The sequence below is a fragment of the Crinia signifera genome, chromosome 4, assembly GCF_055691185.1.
Source record: "Crinia signifera chromosome 4, ASM5569118v1, whole genome shotgun sequence".
Lineage (NCBI taxonomy): Eukaryota > Metazoa > Chordata > Amphibia > Anura > Myobatrachidae > Crinia > Crinia signifera.
This window is the reverse complement of record NC_139220.1, coordinates 72295945-72322414: the sequence shown is the minus strand read 5'-3', so window position 1 is coordinate 72322414 and position 26470 is coordinate 72295945. Positions and strand designations below refer to the sequence as shown.

General features: G+C 43.6%; 1 protein-coding gene across 6 annotated transcripts in view; it reads right to left on the bottom strand.

Annotated features, from left to right (window-relative positions):
• The window catches only part of ACSL6 (acyl-CoA synthetase long chain family member 6), a 226455-nt gene that overhangs the window by 77605 nt on the left and 122380 nt on the right, over positions 1-26470 (bottom strand). For all 6 annotated transcript variants that reach the window (XM_083181844.1, XM_083181845.1, XM_083181843.1 and 3 more), the window contains 7 exons: positions 15306-15370; positions 8958-9059; positions 8783-8882; positions 5186-5364; positions 4274-4306; positions 3015-3066; positions 865-938 (listed from right to left, as the gene is read on the bottom strand). In XM_083181844.1, the coding sequence (XP_083037970.1) occupies positions 865-938; positions 3015-3066; positions 4274-4306; positions 5186-5364; positions 8783-8882; positions 8958-9059; positions 15306-15370 (605 nt within the window). The remainder of the gene's footprint in view (positions 1-864; positions 939-3014; positions 3067-4273; positions 4307-5185; positions 5365-8782; positions 8883-8957; positions 9060-15305; positions 15371-26470) is intronic.

Sequence of the window (26470 nt, the reverse complement as noted above, 5' to 3'; positions counted from 1 at the left end):
CTATAGTCACATGGATGAACTGTTTATCTGATTTTCCTTTTGAGAAGAACAGTTTATAAAGTTGGTCGATAAACTTGCACATCATTTCAAACATTAAAAAACTGTAACAGCGTACATCCAAACAGATGGCAGTAGCTCTATACAGTAATACTGCATATACAGTATTACTATATACTAGATACAGTTACATAGTAACATAGTTACATAGTAGGTGAGGCTGAATAAAGACTTGCATCCATCTAGTTCAACCTATGTTTATAGTAGCTATCCCTTGTTGTATAGTATGTTCTGATATTTTAAAGACAGATTGTTACTTATTCATACCCGTGGATGTTTTTAACCAATAAATGTTTATCCAACCTTATTTTAAACGTATTTATAGTGTCTGCCAACACCACTTCTTCAGGAAGAGAGTTCCAAAGTTTGACTGTTCTGACTGTAAAGAATGTTTTTCTTCTAGATGAACAAAATCTTTTTTCTTCTAATCTAAACTCGTGCCCTCTCGTCCTAGATTCCTGTCTAGCAAAAAATAGGGTGTTTAACAGTTCCTTATAATGGCCCCTGATATATTTGTACATGTTGAGCATGTCCCCCCTTAAACGTCTGTTTGCTAGTGTAATCCTGCAGTGTGTCTTACATACCTCTGGAATATGATAGCGTTAAAAGAGTAGTTGCCTATAGACGCTCTCCATAAGGATATTATTGGCATTAATACAAGTGAAAGTCAAGGTGAAAGACCTGTACGCAGCAATGGTTAATAATATTGTACAGTATAATACATATGGGACATGGGCACTAAACACTGTATGCGCTCATGTCTTCTACATTACTAAGTTGGGCTAGAATACATTCCAAAATATTCACCTCTGTCACTTTCAAAAAGCCAGAAAAGTCAGCCACTACATTGCCGTGGGTCAGCATAGCACCTTTGGGATTGCCTGAAACACAGATGTAATCAACGTTTTAATGAGCAATAAGGGAATACAAGCACATTACTTGGCATCAATTATTTACTGCATACAGACCAAATTGTCTCTAGTGTAATGTTGATCCAAGGACATAGACTTACTACGGCCTCTATGAACCACTTAGTGAGAACCAAAAGGCCTTGGACATGGCAATGAAATCTCTTCAGTTTAATGGCAGATATAAAGAAGTCAGAGCATCCAGTATACAGGGGTGATTCAGATATGCTGTAGATACAATAGATTAAAAAGCCACTACTACTACTACACCTGAAGGTTAATGCTGTGGGCCATATGTTTCATAGTAAGACATAGTCACTGATGTGCACACAAAGACACACTACTAGTGGATCATTGGACTATGGCAAGTACAAAATGTTTGTCGTCCATGGCTGACGGTGATAACAGAATTGCACCTATTGACAGGAAACTTCAGCAACATCCCCCCCCCCATCACCACCAGAATCGGCAATCAAAATTACATGGATACACAGTGCACCGCTGATGGCTTCTATTCGTCCAGCTCTGAGGGAGAGATGTACTAAGTCTTGAAAAGTGATAAAATGGAGAGTGATAAACCACCAACCAATCAGCTCCTACCTGTCATTTTTCAAAGCCAGCATGTGACGTGACCAGTAAGAGCTGATTGGCTGGTGGTTTATCACTCTTAATTTTATCACTTTTCAAGCTTAGTACATCTGGCCCTGAATAACTCCCAAAGTGAAAGGATCAGTAAATCATATACGTATCATATCTTTGGATGCTGCTTTTATAGACATTTTCCTTTACACTGTGACAGACTGTAAGTGGTTCTTCTGATTATTTCAGATGGATAAATTAATGGATTACAAAGGGGAAATTCAATTTGACATTATTTTCAATGAAGTAGTATTATAACTACTTAACATGCCCACAACACAAAGACCAAGCTATGTGGGTTGACTGCTGAAACATATACATAGGTGGCTAGCAAAGATCTAGTGATTCTAAAGCACGATTTATTTCTTTATTATCAGTTATTTATATAGCGCACACATATTCTGCAGCGCTGTACAGAGAATATTTGAATAAGTAAATGTAATATAGCATAAAATGGAACAGAGAACACTGCGCCGTAGGCAGAAGCTATGGCAATGATACTAGATGTGTCACCAAACACAACAAACAAAATACATAAAAACACAAGTAAAATTGCCTATGGTCGCACCAATAGGCAGTTTTACTCTTGTGTTTTTAAGTAAATGTAATAGCCTGAGTCCTTGGCCTCACATCCTGGAATGGCTACTAGTGCCGCCTCCTCTCCCGGCTTCTCCCAGAGAGGATCCAGATAATGTAGTAAAGTATGCGCTAGAAGTTGGCCATTTAGCTGCTGATTTAAAGTGGTGATTTTTTTTTTTAAAGTGAAACTGATCTGGTTTTGTGTATTAAAGAATTTTTGCTTTAGATCTGGAGGCTAAATCCCTGACCTCACACAGCTACCTGCCTATGGGCAGTATTCAATCTGGGCTGATATTTCCCACAGGGGGAAATATCAGCACTCGCCTATTCGATGCTGCCATTTCCAACAGCATTTAAGGATGTCGGTTTCATCTTTTTTCAAAGCCGAAACTGTTTTGTCAGAACCGGTCATCAATTGCCAAATCCGCCGCCATTTTTCAACAGTCCGCAGCTGTTTTTTGCAGATCCACAGACTTTCCGACACTCCACAGTCGGAACATTGAATTCCGCATCTGTTTTAGTGTAGGAACCCATCGATAAAAGTCTGGTATTCCGACTGTCGGGATGTTCCGACACTTATACACAATGATGTACACAAGCGTAGGACTCTGTAGCAGATGGCATGCCACTAAAAGATGCAGCTGCATCTAACTCAGAATCAGGCCCTCAATAACAACCTATTTGCTATTTAGTAAATGTTCCCATTACTGATAAAGTAGTGATCTGTTCTAGAATGCATCATATTGAGGTAGCATGAAATTGTCCTGCCTGGCACTGTGTCCGTGCTGGGTGTACTTGTAGCAATAAATCAGAGGTCTGATAACCACTTACCTGTAGTGCCACTAGTAAAACACACAATAGACAGATCTTCAGGAGTAGGTGGCTGTAAACAAAATAAAGACATCTCTGAAGTAGGCAGACTTAGATGATTAGTAAAATCGCTCCCTCTATACATATATATACAGGGCTATTTTTCTGCAGGCTCCAGCAGGAACTGTGGCCCTTATTCTAGTTCACTCTTTCTGACAAAATATTTCTTAAATGGACAAAACCATGTACACTGCAGGTGAGGCAGGTGTTACTTGTGCAGAGATAATTAGATTTGGGTGGGGTTTTACACCTGCCTCACCTGCAGTGCACATGGTTTTGTCCATCTAAGAAATATTTTGTCAGAAAGAGTGAACCAGAATAAGGGCCACAGTTCCTGCTGGAGCCTGCAGAAAAATAGCCCTGTATATATATATATATATATATATATATATATATATATATATATATATATATATATATATATATATATATACATATACACACACACACACAATGCAGGGGTGCCTCGGGTTAGTGGCCCTGGACCAAAACAAATTTAGGGTCAAATAGTATTTGTGTCTGCCAATCGTAAATATGAATAGTTAGAACAACAACTGGGAATACACCACAAAACTGGACCTAGTGTCACAGGTAAGGACAATTTATTTAAACTAATAAATCTAGAATTAAGAAACATTTGGACTAGAGGTGCCTTGAAAATATTGCTCACGGTGGCCTGATTTGAAAATGTTTGGGAACCAGTGGTCCAAGTGACCAGTTTTATAAAATGTTTATGAATATTTGTGCTTCTGGGGTGAGAACTATAGTTCTCTAAGGGGCCCATTTATTAAAGGATCAAAGAAGCATTGTGATCTGGGCAGCATTTACCGCCCAGGATCGCATTGCAATATGCAATTCTTTCATCAGATACAGGGACAAGGGCTTCGAAAGGAGTTCTGTGCTCTGCTCTGCCGGGTGCTCGGGGTCTGCGCATGCAATAACCGAGCTGCCCTGCCAGCAGTGCGGTCTGTAAGCCCATAGACTACAATGGACTATGGCCACCTCAGAATGGCGGTAGCCCCAGGACCCAATGAGACACTGCCCGTTGTCTATACATCGGGCAGCATCGCATTCCCCATAGAGACCTATGGGAGATGTGACTGACGGCAGGGTGGGAGGGATCCCAAAAACGGGTGATTTCTGAGAATTAGCTGCAAATATTACATGGTAAATCTACAACACATACATACAGTACAGGACGTTGCTATAGGTGCACTCACAATTGGGGATCTTCTGTTTTTCCTGCCACATTCCTAGACAAGAAAAATAATAAAAATTCACATTAATATTCCAGTATTATTAATGTATTCACGTAAACGTTCAGTATGTAAAGTGCATCATATTGCTAGAAAAAGAAGTCAATAGCAGTAAGGTTACTATAGATTCCCCACTTAGAACAAGTGATGGAAACACAAGAACTAACATTAGGGCCATTTCCCGACTTCAATCGTTCTATATGAGAGTCAGCTAATCGTCACTGTCACAGCTCTATTCATGGCTTATACATTGTGCAAAATGTACACTGTGAAATATGTCAGCATAAAATCAGACACAAAGCTTTTGGAACTTTGCAGCACATGTAGCGTGACGTTTTGTTCACTCTAGTAAGAATACATGTAACAGCTTTGTACTGTAATTTCCATTCAATATGGTTGCTGCAGAGGCTTAGCTGAATGAATATTGGGCTATATATCTACAGATGGATTGGGAAGAGTGCTCTCCATACCTGCTGCCCAAACCGTCCGACTGACATCACAACTGGGCGGGTGCAGCTGCATGTATCTGCCTAGATGAGCTGTCAATCACCACCGGTTCAGATGTACCGGCGCTCGGGCGATCGCTCGTATGCGCATCGTCTGTGTTGCAGGCCGTTCACAGACATATTGATGGTTCACGCTGGCTAATGATCCAACGATATATCGGCTGAACGATCGATATATATCGGTCAGTGTGTGCGCATCTTAAAAGATATGATTAGCGCTGCCTTATTTAGTTTGAAGCCGACTTTTGCGGTGACATATTCAGCATAAGAATGAAATGGAACAAATTTTCAAATTGCAGAACTGACTGCTGAAGCTATAGGCGTACTTGCTCCCTGTAAAGAGATGAGTGTGACTGTAATGATGTATCACCTCTACTTCTTGCATAGTCTGAATGCGCACAGAACAATTCCGTCCTCTGTCCACCAGCTGCTGCTCCACTGAGTCTATGATAACAACAGACTTCAGCCCTGGCGTCTCTCCCTTTTCCACATGTTCCAGGAGGACTTTCGCTTTCTCCGGTTTGTCACATATTACTGTTGAAATATCAGCTACCAAAAATACATAAGCTTAGTCATAAATTATATTCCAATTTCCACCTGAAACACTGTACAGTCACCAAATATGTATTAGTATTCTTTAGGCTAGTGTCAGTATAGTGGTGATTGAGCACTCTAGGGTGTGTAGGGTGTACTGTACTCTGCAGGGCTTATTTACACAAGTATTTCTTCTTTTTAGTTATCAATATACTGTATGGTATATATATATATATATATATATATATATATATATATATATGTATATTATTTTAAAGGGTAGCTCAGTAAGTAAGGTAAGAAGATCTCTCATGTGTATAATGTTCTCTATTTCATTCTAATTTCCCACCAGGTCACAAAATTTCAGCTGCTGATGTGCCCTATACAGTCGGGCTGGGCCAGGGGGCAGGGTGCCATGTGCTCCCCAGGCCTCTTTATCGATTAGTCCCACGGGCCGTCTTAAATACTAAAAAGGGCCCTGGTGGTCCAGTGTATTGTCCTCCAGATGCATTTGCAGCTGCACTCCGAGTCTCTGGGTCTGACTGCTGGCGGCCACGGGTAGGGTTGCCAGTGCCTTCTACATTGACGACATGTTTAATGCAAGAGGCCGCTACAGAGGGAGGGCTGTGGGTGGGATGTAGGAGGGTCCGGGCTTTGCCGCTGTGCGTTCCACCTGAATTCTGGCCTGTGCGTTCCACCTACTTCCCGCTAGTGCTGCAGCCTCAGTGTCCGGCATCGAGATCAGGTAATAGCATCTGTACAGGGGGAGCAGTCTGGGTTCCTGTTATTAAACAGGGGGAGCAGCCTGTGATGTCCTGTTATTATTATTATACAAGGGAGCAGCCTGCGTTGGCCTATTTTTTTTTTTTTAATTAATACATATTTTTAAACTAAATACCCCCATTTAACGATGCATAACGATGCATAACGATGTAACTAATGGACCAGTGCTCTGGACTTGCCCCCCCCCCCCAGCCTAAAAGTTGCCAGCCAGCACCTGGCCCCATAGATGCAGAAATTTGATCACATGACACACCTCAATGTGTGACCGTGTCTCTGGTAGCCCCGCCATCTTACAACTGATATTGGGACAGTAAGACTGGTATGAAGTGCAGTATAATGGCAAGACTAAAGGGGAAGCACTAGTCCACCTGCTATTGCCTGGTGGGAAATTATAATAAAATAGAGAACATTACACAAGTGAAAGGTCTTTTTACCTAAACCCCTGATGCGATTTCTAAGTGATCTGACTACACTGCTTAGAAATTAAGCACAGATCGCTCGGTGTGTATGCCCCCCAGCGACAGCGATGTGCGGTTCTGTACACCGCTATTGCCGAGCTAGGTCATTCAAGCATGCAGTATAAATCTAGTTAAATCACCACTGTTCTCACCAGAGACTGTGCTGGACTGTGCTTACTAATTACAACTAAACGATGGGCTGGACTTATATTAACTAATAACTTACCCAGATACACTCTTAAAAACTTGAGTGATACTGATTTAACTTTTTGGTGGTATCGGCCGGTACCTTTGAGAATTATTATTGATATATGTATTTTGATGTACTGTTTATTATTTTTTTGTGTTTATAAATATTATATGTTTTTTACAAAAAAATTTAACTGGCTTATGTCCTTGCCTTAGAACCCGAGCGCTTTCTCTTTGTCTCTATTTCTCACCAGAGAACCCTGGTCAGTACAGAGTGCTCAGCGCACACCGCTAGTGCTTGGCATGTGTCCGCAATGTGCGCTGAGTGTGCTAAACTGCATCAAAGTACACAGCTGAAGTCGCTTTACTTACCTAACCAACCTTGTATAAAGTTGCTGAAAAAGTATAATGAAGGGTAACTCGGATCTCACCTGCTTTTTTGCACGGATTGCACTTTCCCCTCAGTTTTACTATTGCCGTACTTTGCTTACAGTGCACTAGGTACCTAGGATTAGAATTTGTGTAGGAATTGGCGAGATTAAGCGTAATGATGTATTTCTATCTTTTTTCCCAAGATTGTGTACTTTTTCCTCCATTGTGTTACATTTTCCTCAAGTTACATGTAATGGTTTCATTTAGTAAATACCGTATATGTGATGCCAATGCAGAAGGAGGAGCATACTACACCCTGTCTGCATTTAGATGCAATTGCAGTTTAAAAGCAACATCACAACCATTAGTCGCGGTGTCTCTCTGCGACTGCAGTCTGAGTACAGTAAGTCTAACCTTACTCATGCTGACTGATGCAGCCACTCATAGCAAACATGGACAACATGGCCTGTTTCAGGAAACTCAGTCCGTCACCGCCTCACCCCTCCCCGTGGATGACCCATCCTGCACATGCCCAGAATGAGTACTGTGCGTGCGCAGTCCCCCACCATCGTAAACAGCATTGCAGATCATAGAGCAACCGCAGCTGAATTAGTTCCCTTATAGTCTACCAGGTGCACAGGCTTAGTGCTGCATAGTCCATGGTGCGCTACATGTGGCTATTTGAAACCATGATTTTTCAATATGACCAGAGGCGGAACTACCATTGGTGCAGCAGGTGCAGTGAACCGGGCCCACTTCTGCCCTTCTCACCCTCTTCCTGTCACCCAATATTTTTCCCTGTCACACTCTGCCTGCCTCTGTCTACCCCTGTCACCTACTGCTTTGTTGCATATTGTGAACTTTGGTTAGGGTGGAGGAGTGGGCCCAAATTATATTTTTTGCACCTGGCTCACCACCCACACGTTCCGCCACTGTATCTAGTAATCTTGCTGTTCCTACACTGTTATGGAAATTACATTTTGAGGGACTGACAGGATCAGAGATGGGTCGTTCGCGAACGAACCAGATCTTTTGAACGGATCCCACCCAAGAACGAATGATTCGCCGATCCCAAAAAGGTGATCCGTTTCAGTTTACAATGCATTTTCCTGATCTCAGTGCTGCCACCTGTGGCAGCTGAGATGTACTACCTCTGTAGACTGAATACAGTGCTGTGACTACAAGTGATAGAAAGATTAGCTGCTGCTGCCAGGGATGGCCATCGGTGTAGACGCCATCGATGGTTGCCATCGATGGCGATTCTGCACCCAGCCATCAATCAGTGTTTTTACTGTATATTCCCCCTTTTTTTAAAAGCGAGCCGAGGATTTGTCTAAAAGATACGTATCTTTTCACCGAGAGATCCGGCGGATCCCGGCTCAGCTTAATGAGCCGTTTTGCCTAACTCTAGACAGGATGCTACATTATTATCGATAAAACATGGGAATATAATTTCTGTAATAAAACCTATCTTGGTAAAAATAAATAAAAAGCAGCTGACTTTCTGTGCAATTGGTGATAATAATTACTTAGGAAACAACTGCAGCACGCCAGTAATGCTATTAATGGGAAGTCTTATGAACTGCAATATGTTCTGTAAAGTGGGGCATTTTTACAATTCATTCACTCACCTGTGTTAATGATATAGCGGATCGCACCAGGGCCCAGAGTGTCATACAATGGAATGACTACCATGGAGTATGTATAACAAGCCAGCTCAGAGATGATCCACTGTAAGAGAAAAATCACACTCAGCACACTGAAGACTGCAATTTCAAGAAGGGAGGAAGTGGAATATATTATTACCTCTGGCCGGTTCTGTGCAAAAACTCCAATGAATTGATCAGATGAAGGCTTGCACCCCTGGTGTAGTAATCCTGATCCTAAACATTCTGCTCTGTCTGATACCTGCACATCATTCAGGGGAAATGCTTTGTTAAAAATACTACATGCTGCTGCTTGTCTGAGACATAATACAGTTTATCCCGTTTTATTTCCAAAACACCAAACATCTCAGTTCATTTCTAGAAATACCAGAAAGGAAGCCATTACCAATCTGTACATTACTGTAAGTAGTAGTTTCTGCCACCAGGTGGCACTTTGTGACAATAAAACTACACATGCTAGATGAATGGGAAGCAGGTCTATCCTCTGATCGGAGGTAACATCCGGATAGTTGTGAAACAAAAAAACACACAGTGCTGAATTGGTTCTGGTTGATAGATCTGCAGTGTCTAGATAGGTCTACTCAAAAGGTTGACATGCAATAGGTCGATAGGGTCAAAATGTTGACATGAAAAAGGTAGACACCATTTATGTCAGCATAGCGGGAGAAAATAGTAGTGTGCTGAACACAGCGAGGCGTTGAGTCTGAAGCATGAGGAGCCATGCGTTGGTACTGTTCACACAAGTTCATGTCGACCACGACACTTTTTTTTTTTTTAAACACTCATGTCGACCTTTACATGTGTCTACCTTTTTTTATGTCGACATTTTGACCATATCGATCTTTCCCGTGTCTAGCTTTTCCACGTCGAGCTTTTGACCATGTCGTCAACCTTTTGAATGTCAGCCTTTTTGGGTAGACCCATTGACTGTCTATTTAGGCACTCTCTATCTAATAAACCACATCCGAGCGGAATAGTGCGCTGTGTAATACAAGAAAATAAAGAAATGAGCAACACAAATCCTGACAAACGTGGCTATATATATATTTATATATGTTTATATATTATAACAGGAGACTATGGAAACACGTCCGCCATTATCAGCAGTGCATACAAAAGCAACTGCAGATGTGCCACACCACACGTATGCACCATGTTGGAGGATATGAGAGGAACAGTTCACTCTATGGGCCCGATTCAGGTTGGCTTGCTAAGCAGTGTACATAAACGCTGGTCAGCCAAATGCCCGCCCGTCCTCCGCCACCAAATCCCCTCGCATGTGGCCGACGAGAGATATTTGTTTCCCCTTCGGTACTGACATTTATTTTCGTCACTGTGCGCCAAAGACACGTCACCATGTCCGATTCTACAGGGAGGATGCCCAGCATTATTATAGAGATGTCCATAAAATGCTGAGTGTTCCCCTGCTGCTGCCCCCTGCATGCCCCGGCCTTCCCTCATATGGCCCGACAAGTGTGTAATTAGCCAAAGCCGTTCGCTGCACAAACCCCGACTTCGAGGCTGGGGACAGATTGCAACGAGCGATCCTGAATCAGATGGAGAAGACACGAGGCTCAACCATAGAGACCATAGGCCTAAAGATGGATGGACAAATCTTTTCTGTAATAGGCAGTACTGTCCAGCAACACATTGCATAGAACTGAATAGCCCGCTATGACCATGGGTTCTTGCCTATTATTTATTTATTTATTTACAGTTTCTTATATAGCACAGCAGATTCCGTTGCACTTTACAATAGTAGACAGTGATAAGACAGGGATGCAGTCAAAATCCCGACGGTCAAAATCCCGACAGTCAAAATACCGACAGCAATTGACAGAAAGTCAAAATCCCGACATGGTCAAAATCCCGACATTTAAAATCCCGACATGGTCAAAATACCGACAAGGTCAAAATACCGACATTTAAAATCCCGACAAGTTCAAAATACCGACACATAGAATGTAGACAGGTGAAAAAGTCAACATGACTTTCGGGCGACAGGTCGCGAGGTCGACATGGGTTTTTCACTGTTTCTTGACCCGACATGTGCCGACAGGCGGTATTTCATGCCCTACCATCCACTAGGGCGTGGTGGGAGAATAAAATAGTGTGCCGAGCGTAGCGAGGCACCGTGCCCGAAGCATTGCGAGCGCAGCGAGCTATGCGAGGGGCTGCGGTTGACTTCCAACTGTGTCCATGTCGACTGTGTCGACATTCAGGTAAAAAAACTGTGAAAAGCCCATATCGACCTCGCGAGCTGTCGCCCGAAAGTCATGTTGACTTTTTCACCTGTCTACATTCTATGTGTCGGTATTTTGAACTTGTCGGGATTTTAAATGTCGGTATTTTGACCTTGTCGGTATTTTGACCATGTCGGGATTTTAAATGTCGGGATTTTGACCATGTCGGGATTTTGACTTTCTGTCAATTGCTGTCGGTATTATGACCGTCGGGATTTTGACCGTCGGGATTTCATACCGAATCCATAAGACAAACTGGGCAACAACAGACAGACTTGGAGGTAGGAGGGCCCTGCTGCAAGCTTACAATCTATAGGGATATAGGGGGAAACACAAGGACAGGCACCAGTAATAGTATAGCAGTTACAAGTCCAGAAGGGAAGCTATATAATACATAAGTGCCTCGGAGGGTTATGCATGTAGAACTTAAATATGATAGGCTTGCCTGAAGAGGTGAATTTTCAGGGAACGCTTGAAAGTTTGGAGACTGGTGGAGAGTCTTAATGTGCGTGGAAGGGCATTTCATAGGATGGGAGCAGCCCGATGAAAGTCCTGTAATAGTGAATGGGAGGTAGTGATCCGTGCAGAAGAGAGACGCAGATCTTGTGTAGAACGTAGTGGTCGAGATGGGAGATATTTTGTGATAAGTGCAGAGATATATGCTGGTGCAGTATGGTTAATAGCTTTATATGCAAGTAGAAGTGTTTTATATTGAATACGGTAATATACAGGCAACCAATGGAGTGACTGGCAGAGCGGATCAGCAGAAGATGAGCATCTTGCAAGGAAGATCAGTCTAGCAGCAGCATTTAAAATTGATTGCAGTGGTGAGAGTCTGTTCTTGGGTAGACCAGTTACAGTAGGAGACTATTGCAATAATCAATGCGGGATATAATGAGTGCATGGATAAGAGATTTGGTAGTGTCTTGCGTGAGATAGGGTCATATTTTGGATATGGATTTAGATGCATGTAACATGATTTAGAGACAGAGTGGGGAAGAAAGGACAGTTCAGAGTCAAGGATGACCCCTAAGCAACGAGCTTGTGGGGTAGGGTGGATTATCGAGTTGTCAACAGCGATGGAGATGTCAGGATGGTAACTGTTCAAGTTGGCGGGAATATAAGTAATTCCGTTTTGGAAATATTAAGTTTGAGTTGGCGACAAGACATCCAAGATGAGATGGCAGAGAGACAATCAGAGACTCGACCCAAAACCACTGGTGACAACTCTGGGGTTGATAGATAGATTTGAGTATGATCAGCATACAAGTGATACTGAAATCCGAAAGAGCTGATTAGTTTGCCAAGAGAGGAGGTATAGATTGAGAAAAGCAGAGGACCTAAGACTGAACCTTGCGGAACTCCGACTGACAGAGGTAATGAAGAGGAAGTAGAGTTAGAGAAGCGAACACTGAAAGAGCGATCAGATAAGTAAGATGTGAACCAGGAAAGGGCTGTATCATTAAGACCTAGGGAGTGTAGTGTTTGTAAGAGAAGAGAGTGATCGACAGTGTCAAATGCAGCAGAAAGATCAAGAAGAATAAGTAGTGAGTAATGGCCTTTAGACTTAACCGTTACCAGATCATTCACCACTTTAGTCAGTGCTGTCTCAGTGGAGTGTTGAGGGCGAAAGCCTGACTGAAGTGGGTCTAATAGGGTGTTAGAGTTAAGAAAGTTTGTGAGGCGAGAGTAGACAAGTCTCTCCAGTAGCTTGGAGAGGCATGGGAGCTGAGATATAGGACGATAGTTAGAGAGACAGTTAGGGTCAGAATTCTGTTTTTTTAGAATAGGAGTTATCACTGCAAGTTTGAGCAGAGAAGGAAAAGTACCAGTAGTAAGAGAGAGATTGCAGATTTTAGTTAAGGTTGGAATAAGGATCGAGAGGAGAGGTAGTAGAGTAAGAGGAAAAGAAGAGTGCGGATACTTCCATTTCATTTGTGGGCTCAAATGAAGAGAAAGTGCCAGAGGGTTCAGGTGGGAAAGAAAGAGGGTTAGAGGTTGTTGAAGAGCATACCATTTCATCTCGGATGTTATCAATTTTGTCCTTAAAGTAGGAGGCAAGTTCTTGTGCACTGATGGTAGCCGGTGGGGGAGGAGGGGGAGGGTACAGAAGAGACTTAAATGTGTTAAAAAGTCGCTTAGGGTTGGTTGAATGAGAAGAGATGAGAGATTGGTAGTATGTTTGTTTGGCAGCGTCCAAAGCATTGCAGTAGGAGTGGTAGCTGCGAGGAAATCAGTCATACTACGAGATTTGCACCATTGGCGTTCTACTTTACGTGACTGATTTCGTAGTTGTCTTGTTGTTTTGGTGTGCCACGGTTGGCATCTAAGCCTACGTGGGGTGTAATGGGTAGCTGGAGCCATGTCATCAAGGGCTGTTTCAAGAGTCTGGTAGAGGTGGGAAACAGCAGAGTCAGGAGAGGTAAATGTAGAAATTAGTGAGAGCTGTTGTTGCAGGGAGGTGGTAAGTTGTGAAAAATTAATAGCATTAGTATTTCTGCGGGTTAGAGTAGGCTTGCATGATTTCAGTGTCAGTGAGCTTGGGGTAATGGAGGAGAGTGAGAGGGTAATGAGATTGTGATCAATTGCCTACCCAATATGATCAGAATGGGCTGACTCCTCTGTGGTCTGCAGTATCCAGCCATATTGTGGATTACTAGCAGCAAATCCACCCAACGTAGAAAAAAATGAATTTTAAATACAGTTTAAAATGTGAGGAGCGGTTTATTTGTGACCAGTTTTCTTATTACTGTCATTAGCTCACACCGGGGTGAACTGCCTTATTATTTTTTTCTTTCTTTCTTTCTTTCCAGTTTCTTATATAGTGCAGCATATTCCATTGTGCTTTACAATTGGAAACAACAGTGATTAAACAAACTGGGTAGAAACAAACCGACATAGAGGTAGGAGGGCCCTGCTCGCAAGCTTTCAGTCTATAGAGCTTAAATTTTCTGGCATATTTTTAAATATTGGATAAAGTCTCCAAAACCTACATTCCTCATCACATTTTTCAGCCATTCAGAACAATAAGTACCCATGGCGTTGCTGAGGAAAGTTGGTTCTACCATCTTTCAAACAACGCCATACCAAATTTCAGATTGATTCGTAGGTTACATTTTTTTTCCACCACGACAATGCACTAGCTCCCTCATCCATAATTGTTTCTGCCAAATTGCATAAATTGCGCTATGAATTGTTGTTTTTTTTCCCCGCGAACCACGTTTAAGGTTAGGGAACAGAAAGAAGTTCAACACTTTTGTTGGTAAGCTGCTCAATCAGAGGTGTGTCACTCAGGTGCCAAAAGGGAGGGGTAATTCTGGCTAGGAAAAAACATTTGGTATCCCAATTGCACACTGATACCAAATACCATATCTACATAATAATCAGATAACACAGAGATTTTGGTTGCGTATATCTGCAGATATAGGGCTAAGCCCCCAGGCCGTACGTCAACATAAAGAAGTTGCAGGAAGCCACGTCGGGAGAGTACGGTGGATGCGGCAACAATTCAGAGCGCAATTCATGCAATTTGGGACCACAACAATTCCGGATGAGGGAGCCGGTGCATTGTCGTGGTGGAAAAAAACGAACCTATAAATCAATCTGAAATTTGGTATGGTGTTGTTTGAAAGATGGTAGTACACCATAGTAACACCAACTTTACTCAGCAACACCACCTGTCTTGAAACACAGGTACTTATTGATCCACCCTCGTATTTCAGGGCTAATTATTATTGCCTCTTAACAGGGACACGTACTTACAGGTGAAGGTGGTGCAAATGTTGCTCATAGCAACATTTATACTACCAGGTTCTGTCCTGGCTGTATCAGCAGGACAGTATCAGCGCTGGTCGGACAATCCAGATGCATAGCTGATTTGCAGAGTGACAGGCCAATGCAGAGCCAAATGTATGGCTGACTGTGGAGCATATATTAAGGTGCATACACATTATGCGTAAATTGTTAATGATATGTATATGGAGTCATGTGTACGCACTATATCAATAAGGATGCACTCTCCTGCCTGACACACACCACTCTATATGACCATGTATCCGGACTACTACATACAGTCCTGGACTGGGAAATTGTGCTCCTTAAGTTTAGGACAAAGTGGGTAGCTGAGGCCTACTGGGGAATCTGACTTGCCGTAATGTGATGCAGCCACACAGAATTCCCCTTCCAGTGGCTATAACTGTCACAATAAATATATCAATTAATAAAGCTAAAACAATGGTTCTCACCTCCTTATAGGATAGCCATTCATAAGGCTTGTTGGGTTTTCTGGATCCTAGACACGGACCATTTTCTGCAGGATAAAAAAGATGACAAAATTCTATAATTCAAAAGGACAATAAACAATCAATTCTAAGCAGAAAACACATTATAGGATCACCACATGTATGACTTGTAACATAAGTAAAGATTAACCACAGACATGTGCATGCTGGGTTTATGGGAGCAAGTCTCGCATGTGAGTTAAGGAATTATACCCATGCTATAAACACCTGCTAATATACAGAGTACCTGTTTAGACATTTCTCAATTAAGGTACAGCACTTCATAAAAAGGGGGATTTGTAAAATCTGGCTGCAGAAACCACCACACAATAGATATTAGATTAATATATGTAAGTTATGTATTTTAATCAATAAGAAAATCTATATTACTTTGGCTATAAAACAAGTGGCCACCTCTAAAATAAAAACAAATCATCAAATCATACATACACACACATATATATATATATATATATATATATATATATATATATATACATATACATACACAGGTAGAGGAACCGTACACAAAGAATTCTGTTTCCAACGGTGGGTGCCAGATCATGTAATCAATATCATAGGTATAATTCCCACACAAGGTAGAAAAATGGTCTGCACACCAATTTATGCAAATATGAAAAAAGCTTTTATAAGCAGAAAAGTCAAATAGCACATGGCAACATACTGTATAAAAAATTCTGTAACAAGTGGGAATGTTACTTATCAAAGGTCCAATACATCAGTGAAACTGCATAATCTGTAGGACACCCATCACCACTTCCAAAGCAGGATCCTGCTTTGGAAGTGGTGATGGGTGTCCTACAGATTATGCAGTTTCACTGATGCATTGGACCTTTGATAAGTAACATTCCCACTTGATACAGTTGCCATGTGCTATTTGACTTTTCTGCTTATAAAAGCTTTTTTCATATTTGCATAAATTGGTGTGCAGACCATTTTTCTACCTTGTGTGGGAATTATACACACACACACATATATATATATATATATATATATATATATATATATATATATATATATATATATATATATATATATATATATATATAGATAGAAGTATATGAAATGGGCACTCACCAAGGTCTTTAAATTCAGCAAATAAATTTTTATTTATGAAAAGGTAGTACATCCGACGTGACGTGACGTTTCGATCAGGAAAAGATCGTCATCAGGAAAGTAACCAACACAGGTAACATATCCAACGACAGGCAACCTGGTATCCACCCATGAAGGAGATACCACTGTATAGCCTCACCGGGCCAGTTTAAATACCCTCAGACCGGAAGTGAACACATCACTTCCTGGTGTAACATTATAAAAGGTACAATATCGTGTAAACACGTGTAAAGAGGAAACAGAGTGATCTGCTATCATAAGTATTATTCAATAAGGGCAGCGGATTGTACCATAGTATAAAGCAAAAATCAAACAACAACAAACAAGTGCTGTTTAGCGCTAATCGCACTGGTCCCGCTAGACCGGAAGTAGAACTTGCGTTCCACCGGTCTGTACATCGGAGGACTTCCGCGTGTCAGGACTGTCTCAACTAATCTCGATAGAGATTATTTATGATTTATTTATGATAGATGATTAGGCATCTTGTATGAACGGGGTGATCTCATAGTTCTCGTTCAGACCATAAGGTATCAGAGTGTTCAGAGTTATAATCCAGTATGTCTCGCGTTTAGTCAGGTGTTTCTTGCGGTCACCTCCTCTTTTATTGGCCGCCACATGTTCCAGTCCCTTTATCTTCAAGAGGCTTGGGTCACTGTTATGATACTTTAGGAAATGTCTGGGCAGGCTGTGATTTGTTAATTTATTTTTAATATTTCTACTATGCTCCAGCAAGGATGGAAAGATATTTAAGATCAAAAGCATAATAAATTGCATGTCTACCTTCATTGTCTATACGGCCTACTTTATTCTCATGACCAGCCATATTTGACCCTAAGACAGCTTTCTGGTGAGGGCCATTTCTTTCCCAATTTGGGGAACATCCTGTTTATATCAAAACATAGTATACATACATACATACATACATACATACATACATACATACATACATACATACATATATATATATACACACTATCACAGTTACTGAGCGACTGATTATTGAGTTATTTACCTGTATAGACACTTGCTAAAGCAATTTCCTTCAACAAGCATGCTACTGGTGTCCACTGTAACAGACAGAGACAGCAATGCCTCACCAGTCTATTACAACATCTAAGGCTAGGTACGTTCTAATCAAATATCTGGCACTATTGCACCATAACTGGACCATTGATTGGATGTTTAAAGCTGATAAACAGCTTCAAAAGTTCCAATTGTGGGATGGGGGAACAAGGCAACATGTGCTGCACACGTTATATCATTCCTCTTGTCCCGATCTCTATCTAGAGATTAATGGACATTAAACGCTGAGTAATACTGGGTACACACCTATAGATTTATCTGTCCAATTAATCTGGTGGGAAACAGTTTGGCAGTGTATGGAAGCATATGATAGTAAACCATTTTATCCAAATGCTGGAAAACAAACAATAGTTATTTATCAAACGAAACTGAACAATAATTTTTATCCATTTTTCAGTGTTCGGGAGCAATAAATCGATTTCCTCTCATACATTTCCAGATTCCCACCAGACAGATTTGACAGATAAATCTTTGTGTGTGTGCCCAGCTTAAGTCTGTATGGATGCCTACCAATGCACTGGGTAGTTATTAACCTTATAGTAAATATCAATCCCTTCTGTAGACAAAACTGACTTACAGTAGTACTTGCCATAATAATCCCTGCAGGGATATTGTATATATCCCTCTCTGCCACCCCACTGGCTGTAATTAATTACTTCAATGTGAAATCCTGTCTCCAAAGAATTTAATATTCTCCAAAGAATTGACTATACTGCTGACATCGCCCAGTGAAATCTGCCCACCTCCAGACACAGGGGCCAATGATTAATGCAATGGTAACATTAGCTTCTGTAAAATAGGATTAGGGTTGTCACCTACATTAGAAGTCTTTGGTTGTGTCCGTTGTAACAGAAATCACTGTCCCTTCTCTCCGACCTGCCATGTAAATTGTCTTATTACACAAGCTATCACAATGCTATCACTTTTAATATAATATATCTGGAATCACACAGAATCATTGACTGTTGTTGTGACGTTATTTGTGCAGTTTATTAAGTTACTCTGGCTAAGTGCCCTGGAGAGCCCCTCAGAGACTTTGTTCTCATTCATCAGATCACATTATATTCCACAGTGGTCTCACTTATAATATAGGTCAGTTGGGAAAAAATCAACTGTAGGGAAGGTTCATTTAATTTGCTCTGATAAGCAGCTTGAATACACACAAAGCTGAGGCAAATAATGCCAAGTATAATTACACAAAAGTTTAATGTATACATTTAAATGTGCCATGTGTCAAATTGCTTTTTAATGCTGGCCGATTCTACCACCGCAAAGCGATTTTATATTCTAAAATGAATCACTCAACCATAGTACAGTAAGTTTTACTTGTAATACTATGGGGCACATTTATCATGATCGCATTTACAATGCGATCTGGGCGGAATATTACCGCCAAGGATCGCATTGTAAAATGCGATCAGATCACTGGGATGTATCATCCCTGGCACTGCAGGGACAGGGCTCCGAAAGGAGGAGGATATTGATGTAGCTGGCGCTGAGGAGGAAGTTGACGAGGAGGATGCAGAGGTGGTTTGCTTAAATGACGCACCAGGGGGGAATGAGGCACCTGGGAGGGAAAAAGTTGTTGTCCATGGGATGAAAAAGACTATCGTTATGCCTGGGCAGAGGACCAATAAATCCACCTCTACGGTCTGGAATTTTTTTTTATCCAAATCCGGACAACAAATGTATTGCCATTTGTAGCTTATGTAAAGCTCCAATAAGCAGGGGTAAGGATCTTGCCCACCTAGGGACATCCTCCCTTATACATCACCTGAACAACCTTCATAAATCAGTGTTTAAATCAGGAACTGCGGCTAGCAGTCCAGGGACACCGAAATCCCTTGGTCCTCCTTTTGGAGCCAAACGCCTGAAAAGCACACCACCAACTCCCTCCTCGTCAAATTCCTCCTCGATCCGGATCGGGGGGAGTCCTGCAGGCGAGTTGGGATCATTTGGTCTACAGCATTTTGGTCGACAGTCATTAGGTCGACACCATTAGGTCGACCTTGGTAAGGTCGACATGGTTTTAGGTCGAAAGGTCATTAGTTCGACAGGTCGTTAGTTTGACAGGTCATTAGTTCGACAATGTCTAGGCTGACAGTGAAAAGGTCGACATAGGATTTTTTACTGTTTTTTTACCTGAATGTCAACACAGTTGACATGGACAAAGTTTAAAATGCACCGCATGCCCTCGCATCACTCGCTGCGTTCGCGATGCGTCGGGCACGGTGCCTCGCTACAATCGGCACACTATTTTTTTCTCCCACCACGCCCTAGTGGAAGGTAGGACATGGAATTCCACCTGTCTGCACATGTCGTCTCAAAAAACAGTCAAAAACCCCATGTAAACCTTTTCACTGTTGACCTAGACATTGTCGAGCTAATGACCTGTCGAACTAATGACCTACCCATGTCGACCTAATGACTGTCAATCATCATGCTGTAGACCAAATGACCGCATCCCCTGCAGGCCATGTTACCTGCATGACTGACTCCATAGATTCCTCCGGAGGATCCTGCAGCGCTACGCCTACTACTGCCACTGCTTGAAGTCAGTCATCATCCCAGAGTGGAAGTCGTAAGACCGCTACGTCTTTCACTAAGCGAATTGACCGTCCAACAGTCGTTTGCCATGAGGACGAAATACGACAGCAGTCATCCTATGGCAAAGCGGATAACTGCGGCCTTGACAGCTATGTTGGTCTGAGACGTGCGTCCGGTGTCCGCCATCAGTGGAGTGGGATTTAGACAGTTGATGGAAGTATTGTGTCCCCGGTACCAAATCCTGTCTAGATTCCAGTTCACTTGGCAGGCGGTACCTACGATGTACAGGGACATCAGAGAAAGTGTCCTCAGTGCTCTGAAAAATGCGGCTGTACCCACTGTCCATTTAAATACGGACATGTGGACAAGTGGATCAGGGCAAACTTAGGACTATATGACTGTGACAGCCCACTGGGTAGATGCATCGCCTTCTGCAGCAGCATCTCCTGCACGCCAGCTCCTTCCAAGGCAGGCTACGCTGTGTATCACCGGTTTCAGGAAGAGGCACAATGCCGATAAAGGGATTTTTGTAAGAACTTACCGTTCGAATCCCTTTCTCTGATATGGTCCTGGTGACACAGCTCAACACTGGGATGTAGGAGGGTCCGAAGGAGCCAGGCACCTATCCTAAAGTTTTAGAGGGTAGGCTCCTCCCCTACTGCATCCCTGGACTCTTCAGTTCATCTTTCAAAGCCACTGGAATACATTAACTCAGCACAAACGCCTGCACATATTATATGCACATTTTATAACAGAAACTGTTAACTTTTAACCATTTTAACATGAACATCATGAAACTTCTGGCATACTTACTGAGCGTAAGGGAGGGATCGCTGTGTCACCAGGACCATATCAGAGAAAGGGATTCGAACGGTAAGTTCTTACAAAAATCCCTTTTTCTCTTTCAATGGTCCTGGTGACACAGCTCAACACTGGGACGTTCCAGAGCCGGTCCTTTGGGAGGGTACGCTCAGGTCTGCAGCTCTCAGCACTGCTCGCCCGAATGATGCGTCCTCCGACGCGAACTCATGGAATCTATAGAATTTGGCAAATGTGTGAACAGATGACCAAGTGGCAGCTCTGCAAACCTGCTCAGCTGTGGCCCCATGTCGAACCGCCCAAGAGGTGGCAACTGACCTGGTGGTATGCGCATTTATTTTGGCCGGTACTGGTCTACCCACTTTGGTGTATGCAAAGGCTATCACAGACCGCAACCACCTAGCAATAGTCTGCTTAGATGCAGGCCAACCAATTTTGTGTACGTCATACAATACCAACAATGTGTCAGTCTTCCTGACACTCTTCACTCTGTCCACATATATGCGTAAGGCACGCACAACATCCAAAGTTCTCAACTTGTCCCTTTTCTTAGAACCCTCTGGGGGTTGAAACACAGGTAGAACTATCTCCTGATTTAAATGGAAAGTAGATACCACCTTCGGTAAAAACTGAGGCACTGTTCTTAAAACAGCCCTGTCATCATGAAAAATTAAGAAGGGAGATTTACATGACAAAGCTCCCAATTCTGAAACTCTTTTAGCAGATGCTACTGCTAACAAAAACACTAGCTTCCACGTGAGAAACTTAAAGTCAGCCGACCTTAAAGGTTCAAAAGGTGCCTTTTGAAGGCATTCCAAAACCAGTGATAGATCCCAAGGTGCTACTGGTTGCTTGTATGGAGGTTTCAACCTGGATACTCCTTGTAAAAAGGTTTGAATTTCCGGCAAAATGGCTATCTTTTTCTGGAAATAGATGGACAAGGCCGAAATCTGCACCTTCAGTGACTGAAGGCTTAGGCCCGATGAAAAACCATCTTGTAAGAATTCCATCATTCTTGATAGCTTAAAATGAGATGTATGAGCCTTTCTTCTCTCACACCAACGAATGTAAGTCTTCCAGACTCTATAATAATTTGCCGAAGATACAGCTTTTCTGGCTTTTATCATCGTCTGTACTACTGCCTCAGAAAACCCTTTTCTTTTCAAAATGGTGGTTTCAATAGCCAGGCCGTCAAAATCAATCGATCGGAATCCAGGTGATTGAATGGGCCTTGTCTTAGAAGGTCTGGTCTCAGAGGTAGTCGCCATGAGTCCACAGACAACCTCTGAAGCCTCGAGTACCAGGACCTCCTTGGCCAATCTGGGGCCACTAAGATCACTGGAACCTTCTGCCCCTGTATTTTCTTCAGAAGTCTCGGTAGCATTGGTACTGGTGGGAATGCATAAAGGAGATCTCCCTGCCAGTGAATAGTCATGGCATCCACTGCCTCCGCCAGTGGATCCCTCGTTCTGGCATAAAACCTGGGCACTTGACGGTTGACCCTGGATGCCATCAGGTCCACATCCGGGATTCCCCACCTCGAGGTGATCTGGTGAAACACCTGAGGGTGTAAGCTCCATTCCCCTTCCTTGAGCTCCTCCCTGCTCAGGAAGTCGGCTTCTATGTTCTCTATTCCTGGAATGAATATAGCCGATACAGCTGGAACATTCTGTTCCGCCCATAGGAAGATTCTGGACACTTCCCACATGGCCAATCTGCTGCGTGTACCTCCCTGGTGATTCAGATATGCCACAGCTGTGGCATTGTCGGTCTGAATCCTCAAAGGGAGGTTCTGTAACCTGTCTCCCGCCAAGGAAATCACTTTCCAGACAGCTCTCAGCTCCAAGATGTTGATCGGTAACGCTGATTCCTCTGCCGTCCACAAGCCCTGAAGTCTGAGATCCAGGACTACTGCCCCCCAGCCCCTGAGACTGGCGTCGGTAGTTACTACCAACCAGTCCCAGGTCTGTAATGACCGACCCCACTGAAGGGAATCTACTTCTGTCCACCATTTCAAGGATTCCTGAGTGTCCGAAGACAGCACTATCATCTCGGATTTCATGGTCAAAGTGTTTCCTGACCAGGCTGACAAAATGTTCCATTGGAACCTCCGAGAGTGGAACCTGGCAAATTGAAGCGTCTCGAATGACGCCACCATTTTCCCCAGGAGCTTGAGGCACCTCCATACTGAAATGCTCTGAGCCCTGAGAATCTCCTGGACTAGGGTGACCAGATCCCTGGCCTTTATCTCCGGGAGGAAAACCCGATGAAGATGGGTGTCCATTATAACTCCCAGGAATTGGAGTCTTTGTGACGGTACCAACTGAGATTTTTGCAAATTTAAAATCCAGCCGTGAGCCTGCAAAAAACTGATGGCCTCTGCCAAGTGACTCTGCAGCATGGCTGCTGACTCCGCTTTGAACAGGAGATCGTCCAAATAGGGTATTACTGTGATTCCCCTGAGCCTCAGCACCGCCGCCATCACTGACATTATCTTTGTGAATACCCTTGGCGCGGTTGCTAGCCCAAAGGGTAACGCCCGGAATTGTAAATGCAGGTCTCCTATGGCAAACCTCAACAAGGTCTGATGCTCCGGGTGTATAGGGACGTGCAGATATGCGTCCTGGACATCCATGGACGCCAAAAATTCTCCCTGGTCCAGACTCAGGAGTACTGACCGTAGAGACTCCATTTTGAAATGGTCTACCCATAAATGAACATTTAGGGACTTCAAATTTAGTATTGGTCTGAAAGACCCGTCTGGTTTGGGCACCAGGAACAGCGTGGAGTAAAAGCCTTTCTTCCACTCTGTCTTGGGGACTAGTGTAACCACCCCTTTTTCCAAAAGGGAGTGCGCTGCTCTCACAAGAGCTGTACGCAGCCGTGCCTCCTTTGGTAAGGATGTGGGAATGAACCTCTTCGGAGGTGGCCCTCTGAAAGGGATTTTGTAACCCTGTGTTATGATGTCTAGCACCCAGGCATCCTGGCCTAGAGAGGCCCAAGCGTCCCTGAAGAGTGTGAGACGCCCGCCCACTTTTGTCACTGTCGGGCAAAGCCCCTGACAGTCATGCAGAGGGTTTATCCTCTCCTTTATTGGCAGGCTTCTTGTGAAAAGAGCCAAATTTTGACTTTTGTGTCTTGCCTCTAGAGGGCTGAAACCTTCCCCTGAAAGACTGTCCTCGAAAGGACGCACCACCTCTAGGGGAGGGCCGAAAGGACGGCTTAAAAGCAGAAAATCTGGATGTCTGCTTTGCTGAGGAGGCCGGCAGGAATGTACTTTTGCCGCCTGTGGCCTGTTTTATAATCTCCTCTAATTCGGTACCAAAGAGTACCTTTCCTTTGAAGGCTAATGTTTCCAGAGCCTTCTTGGACTCATTGTCTGCTTCCCAGGCTTTAAGCCAAAGCACTCTCCTGGCATTAATGGAGACTGTGGACACTCTGGTTGCCATTTTAATAGCTTCCTCCTCTGCTTCCACTGCATATTCTGCTGCTGCCTTAATCTTTTCTGCAAGCAGTAATGCACCCGGGTCAGCCTGCAGCATGGTGCATAATTCACCAGCCCACTCTATCATAGCCTTAGAAACCCAGGCTGAAGCAATAAGGGGTCGTAAGGTAAACCCCACCCCTTCAAAAATAGCCTTGAGGTTTCCCTCCAGCTTTTTATCCACAGAATCTTTAAAAGCTGCACCGCCTTGTACTGGTAATACAGTAGCCTTGGACAAACGTGCCACTGAAGCGTCCACAACTGGGACCCTTTCCCAGAGCTCCGCATGAGACTCTGGCATGGGGTACAGACTAAGGAATCGTTTTGGCATCTGAAGCCTCTTATCAGGAGTTTTCCAAGCCCCTTCTAACAATTCCTGCAACCCCTCATCTGAAGGAAAAGTAACAGCCTCCTTCCGCTGTCGCTTAAAAACACCTTTAACAGGAGTCTTATCCTCCACAGTCAGCTTTAAAGCCTGCTTCACAGCTATAATGAGATCCTCTATACCAGCAGCAGAGTTCTCTTCCAAATCATCACCCTGATCCCAGGGGATGTCAGTATACTCTCCTTCCTCTTCCTCTACCACAGTAGTTAAAGCATAAGACCTTCTAGGGGTCCCTGCCACATCATCCATTTTGTCCAGCATTTCACTGAACCTGTTAATCCCTTTTGCAGTATCCTGCATCACCTGGATAAGTGCAGGATCTGCCTGGGTAAGAGGCAAGGAGCCAGACGACTGCTGAGATGATGGCATAGGTCTCTGTGATTCTACCAGCCCATCACTCTGCCTGTCCAAAAGCTGCACCAAAGCGTTTACTGACCTGCCTAGGGCCCTGGCCCACGCAGGTTCCATCTGCTCTGCCCTATGGGGATCACTGCCCATGGGTCTCACATCAGCGCAAGTAATACATAAGCCCCCCTTGGCCATCTGCTCAGGGACAAACTTTTGTGTGCAAACATTGCACGCGCTCAGTGCATTAAGGGCTCCCTCCCCCAAAACCACAGCCTGATGCTCAGACATGATGCAAGTGATAAATGTATATCTATCAGTATACACAGTGCAAACAATGTACAAGCGTTTATACAGAGCAATGCACCCAGTCACTTATCTGTCTGTTGGTTTCAACTGCGGGGAAGCGATGCCCAGGAAATCCAAGTCACTCTGCCAGGATCAGTAAGCCAGCTCAGCTCCGCTGCAAGCGTTCTGAAAGGCGCCAAAGTCAGAGTGAAGGAAGAGACCACAGGTCCCTGCTGCTGCGGGGTCCGTGACCTTTTGGCGCCAACCACCCCCAGCAAGCCGCTCCTTAGGTAGGATTTCCTAGTTCCAGTGTCTCCCCCTCAAATGGGGATCACTTGGAACATGCCTGTCACAACGCTGCTGTCCTCTCATCTAGGAGCTCAGCGTGTAAGCTCCGCATAAAATGGCCGCCGCCATCACGGAGCGCCTGTCCCCCATGATCCCCACCTAAACGTGGAGCCGGTTTCAGGGTACTCCGGAGCCCAGGCAGCCTTTTAGAAAAGGCTATAAGCGCTGCACAGGGAGACCAGACAGTGTCTCCCCTGTGCACAGTGAGCTGACAGGACGCGCTTCTGTCAGCTCCTGCTGCGCAAGCAGTGTGAGGATTCACTATGAGAATCCTCACACTGTGCCTACCTAGCTAGGGTAAAAGTTAATAAAATAATAAAAATCCCCTAACTACTCTAATTCTTCGGCTGCTCCTGCAGCCCTTTAGAATAGCACCCACTCCAGTGGGCACCTAACACGAACTGAAGAGTCCAGGGATGCAGTAGGGGAGGAGCCTACCCTCTAAAACTTTAGGATAGGTGCCTGGCTCCTTCGGACCCTCCTACATCCCAGTGTTGAGCTGTGTCACCAGGACCATTGAAAGAGAAAACCTCTTAGAGAAACTGAGGGTAATCATCTCTCAGTGGCATACCCCTCTTAGACTCTCCTGGGGATTTGTGGTGTCGGACAACGCCAGTAACATTGTGCGGGCATTAAACATGGCCAATTTCCAGCACGTGTCATGTTTTACCAACACAGTAAATTTGGTGGTGC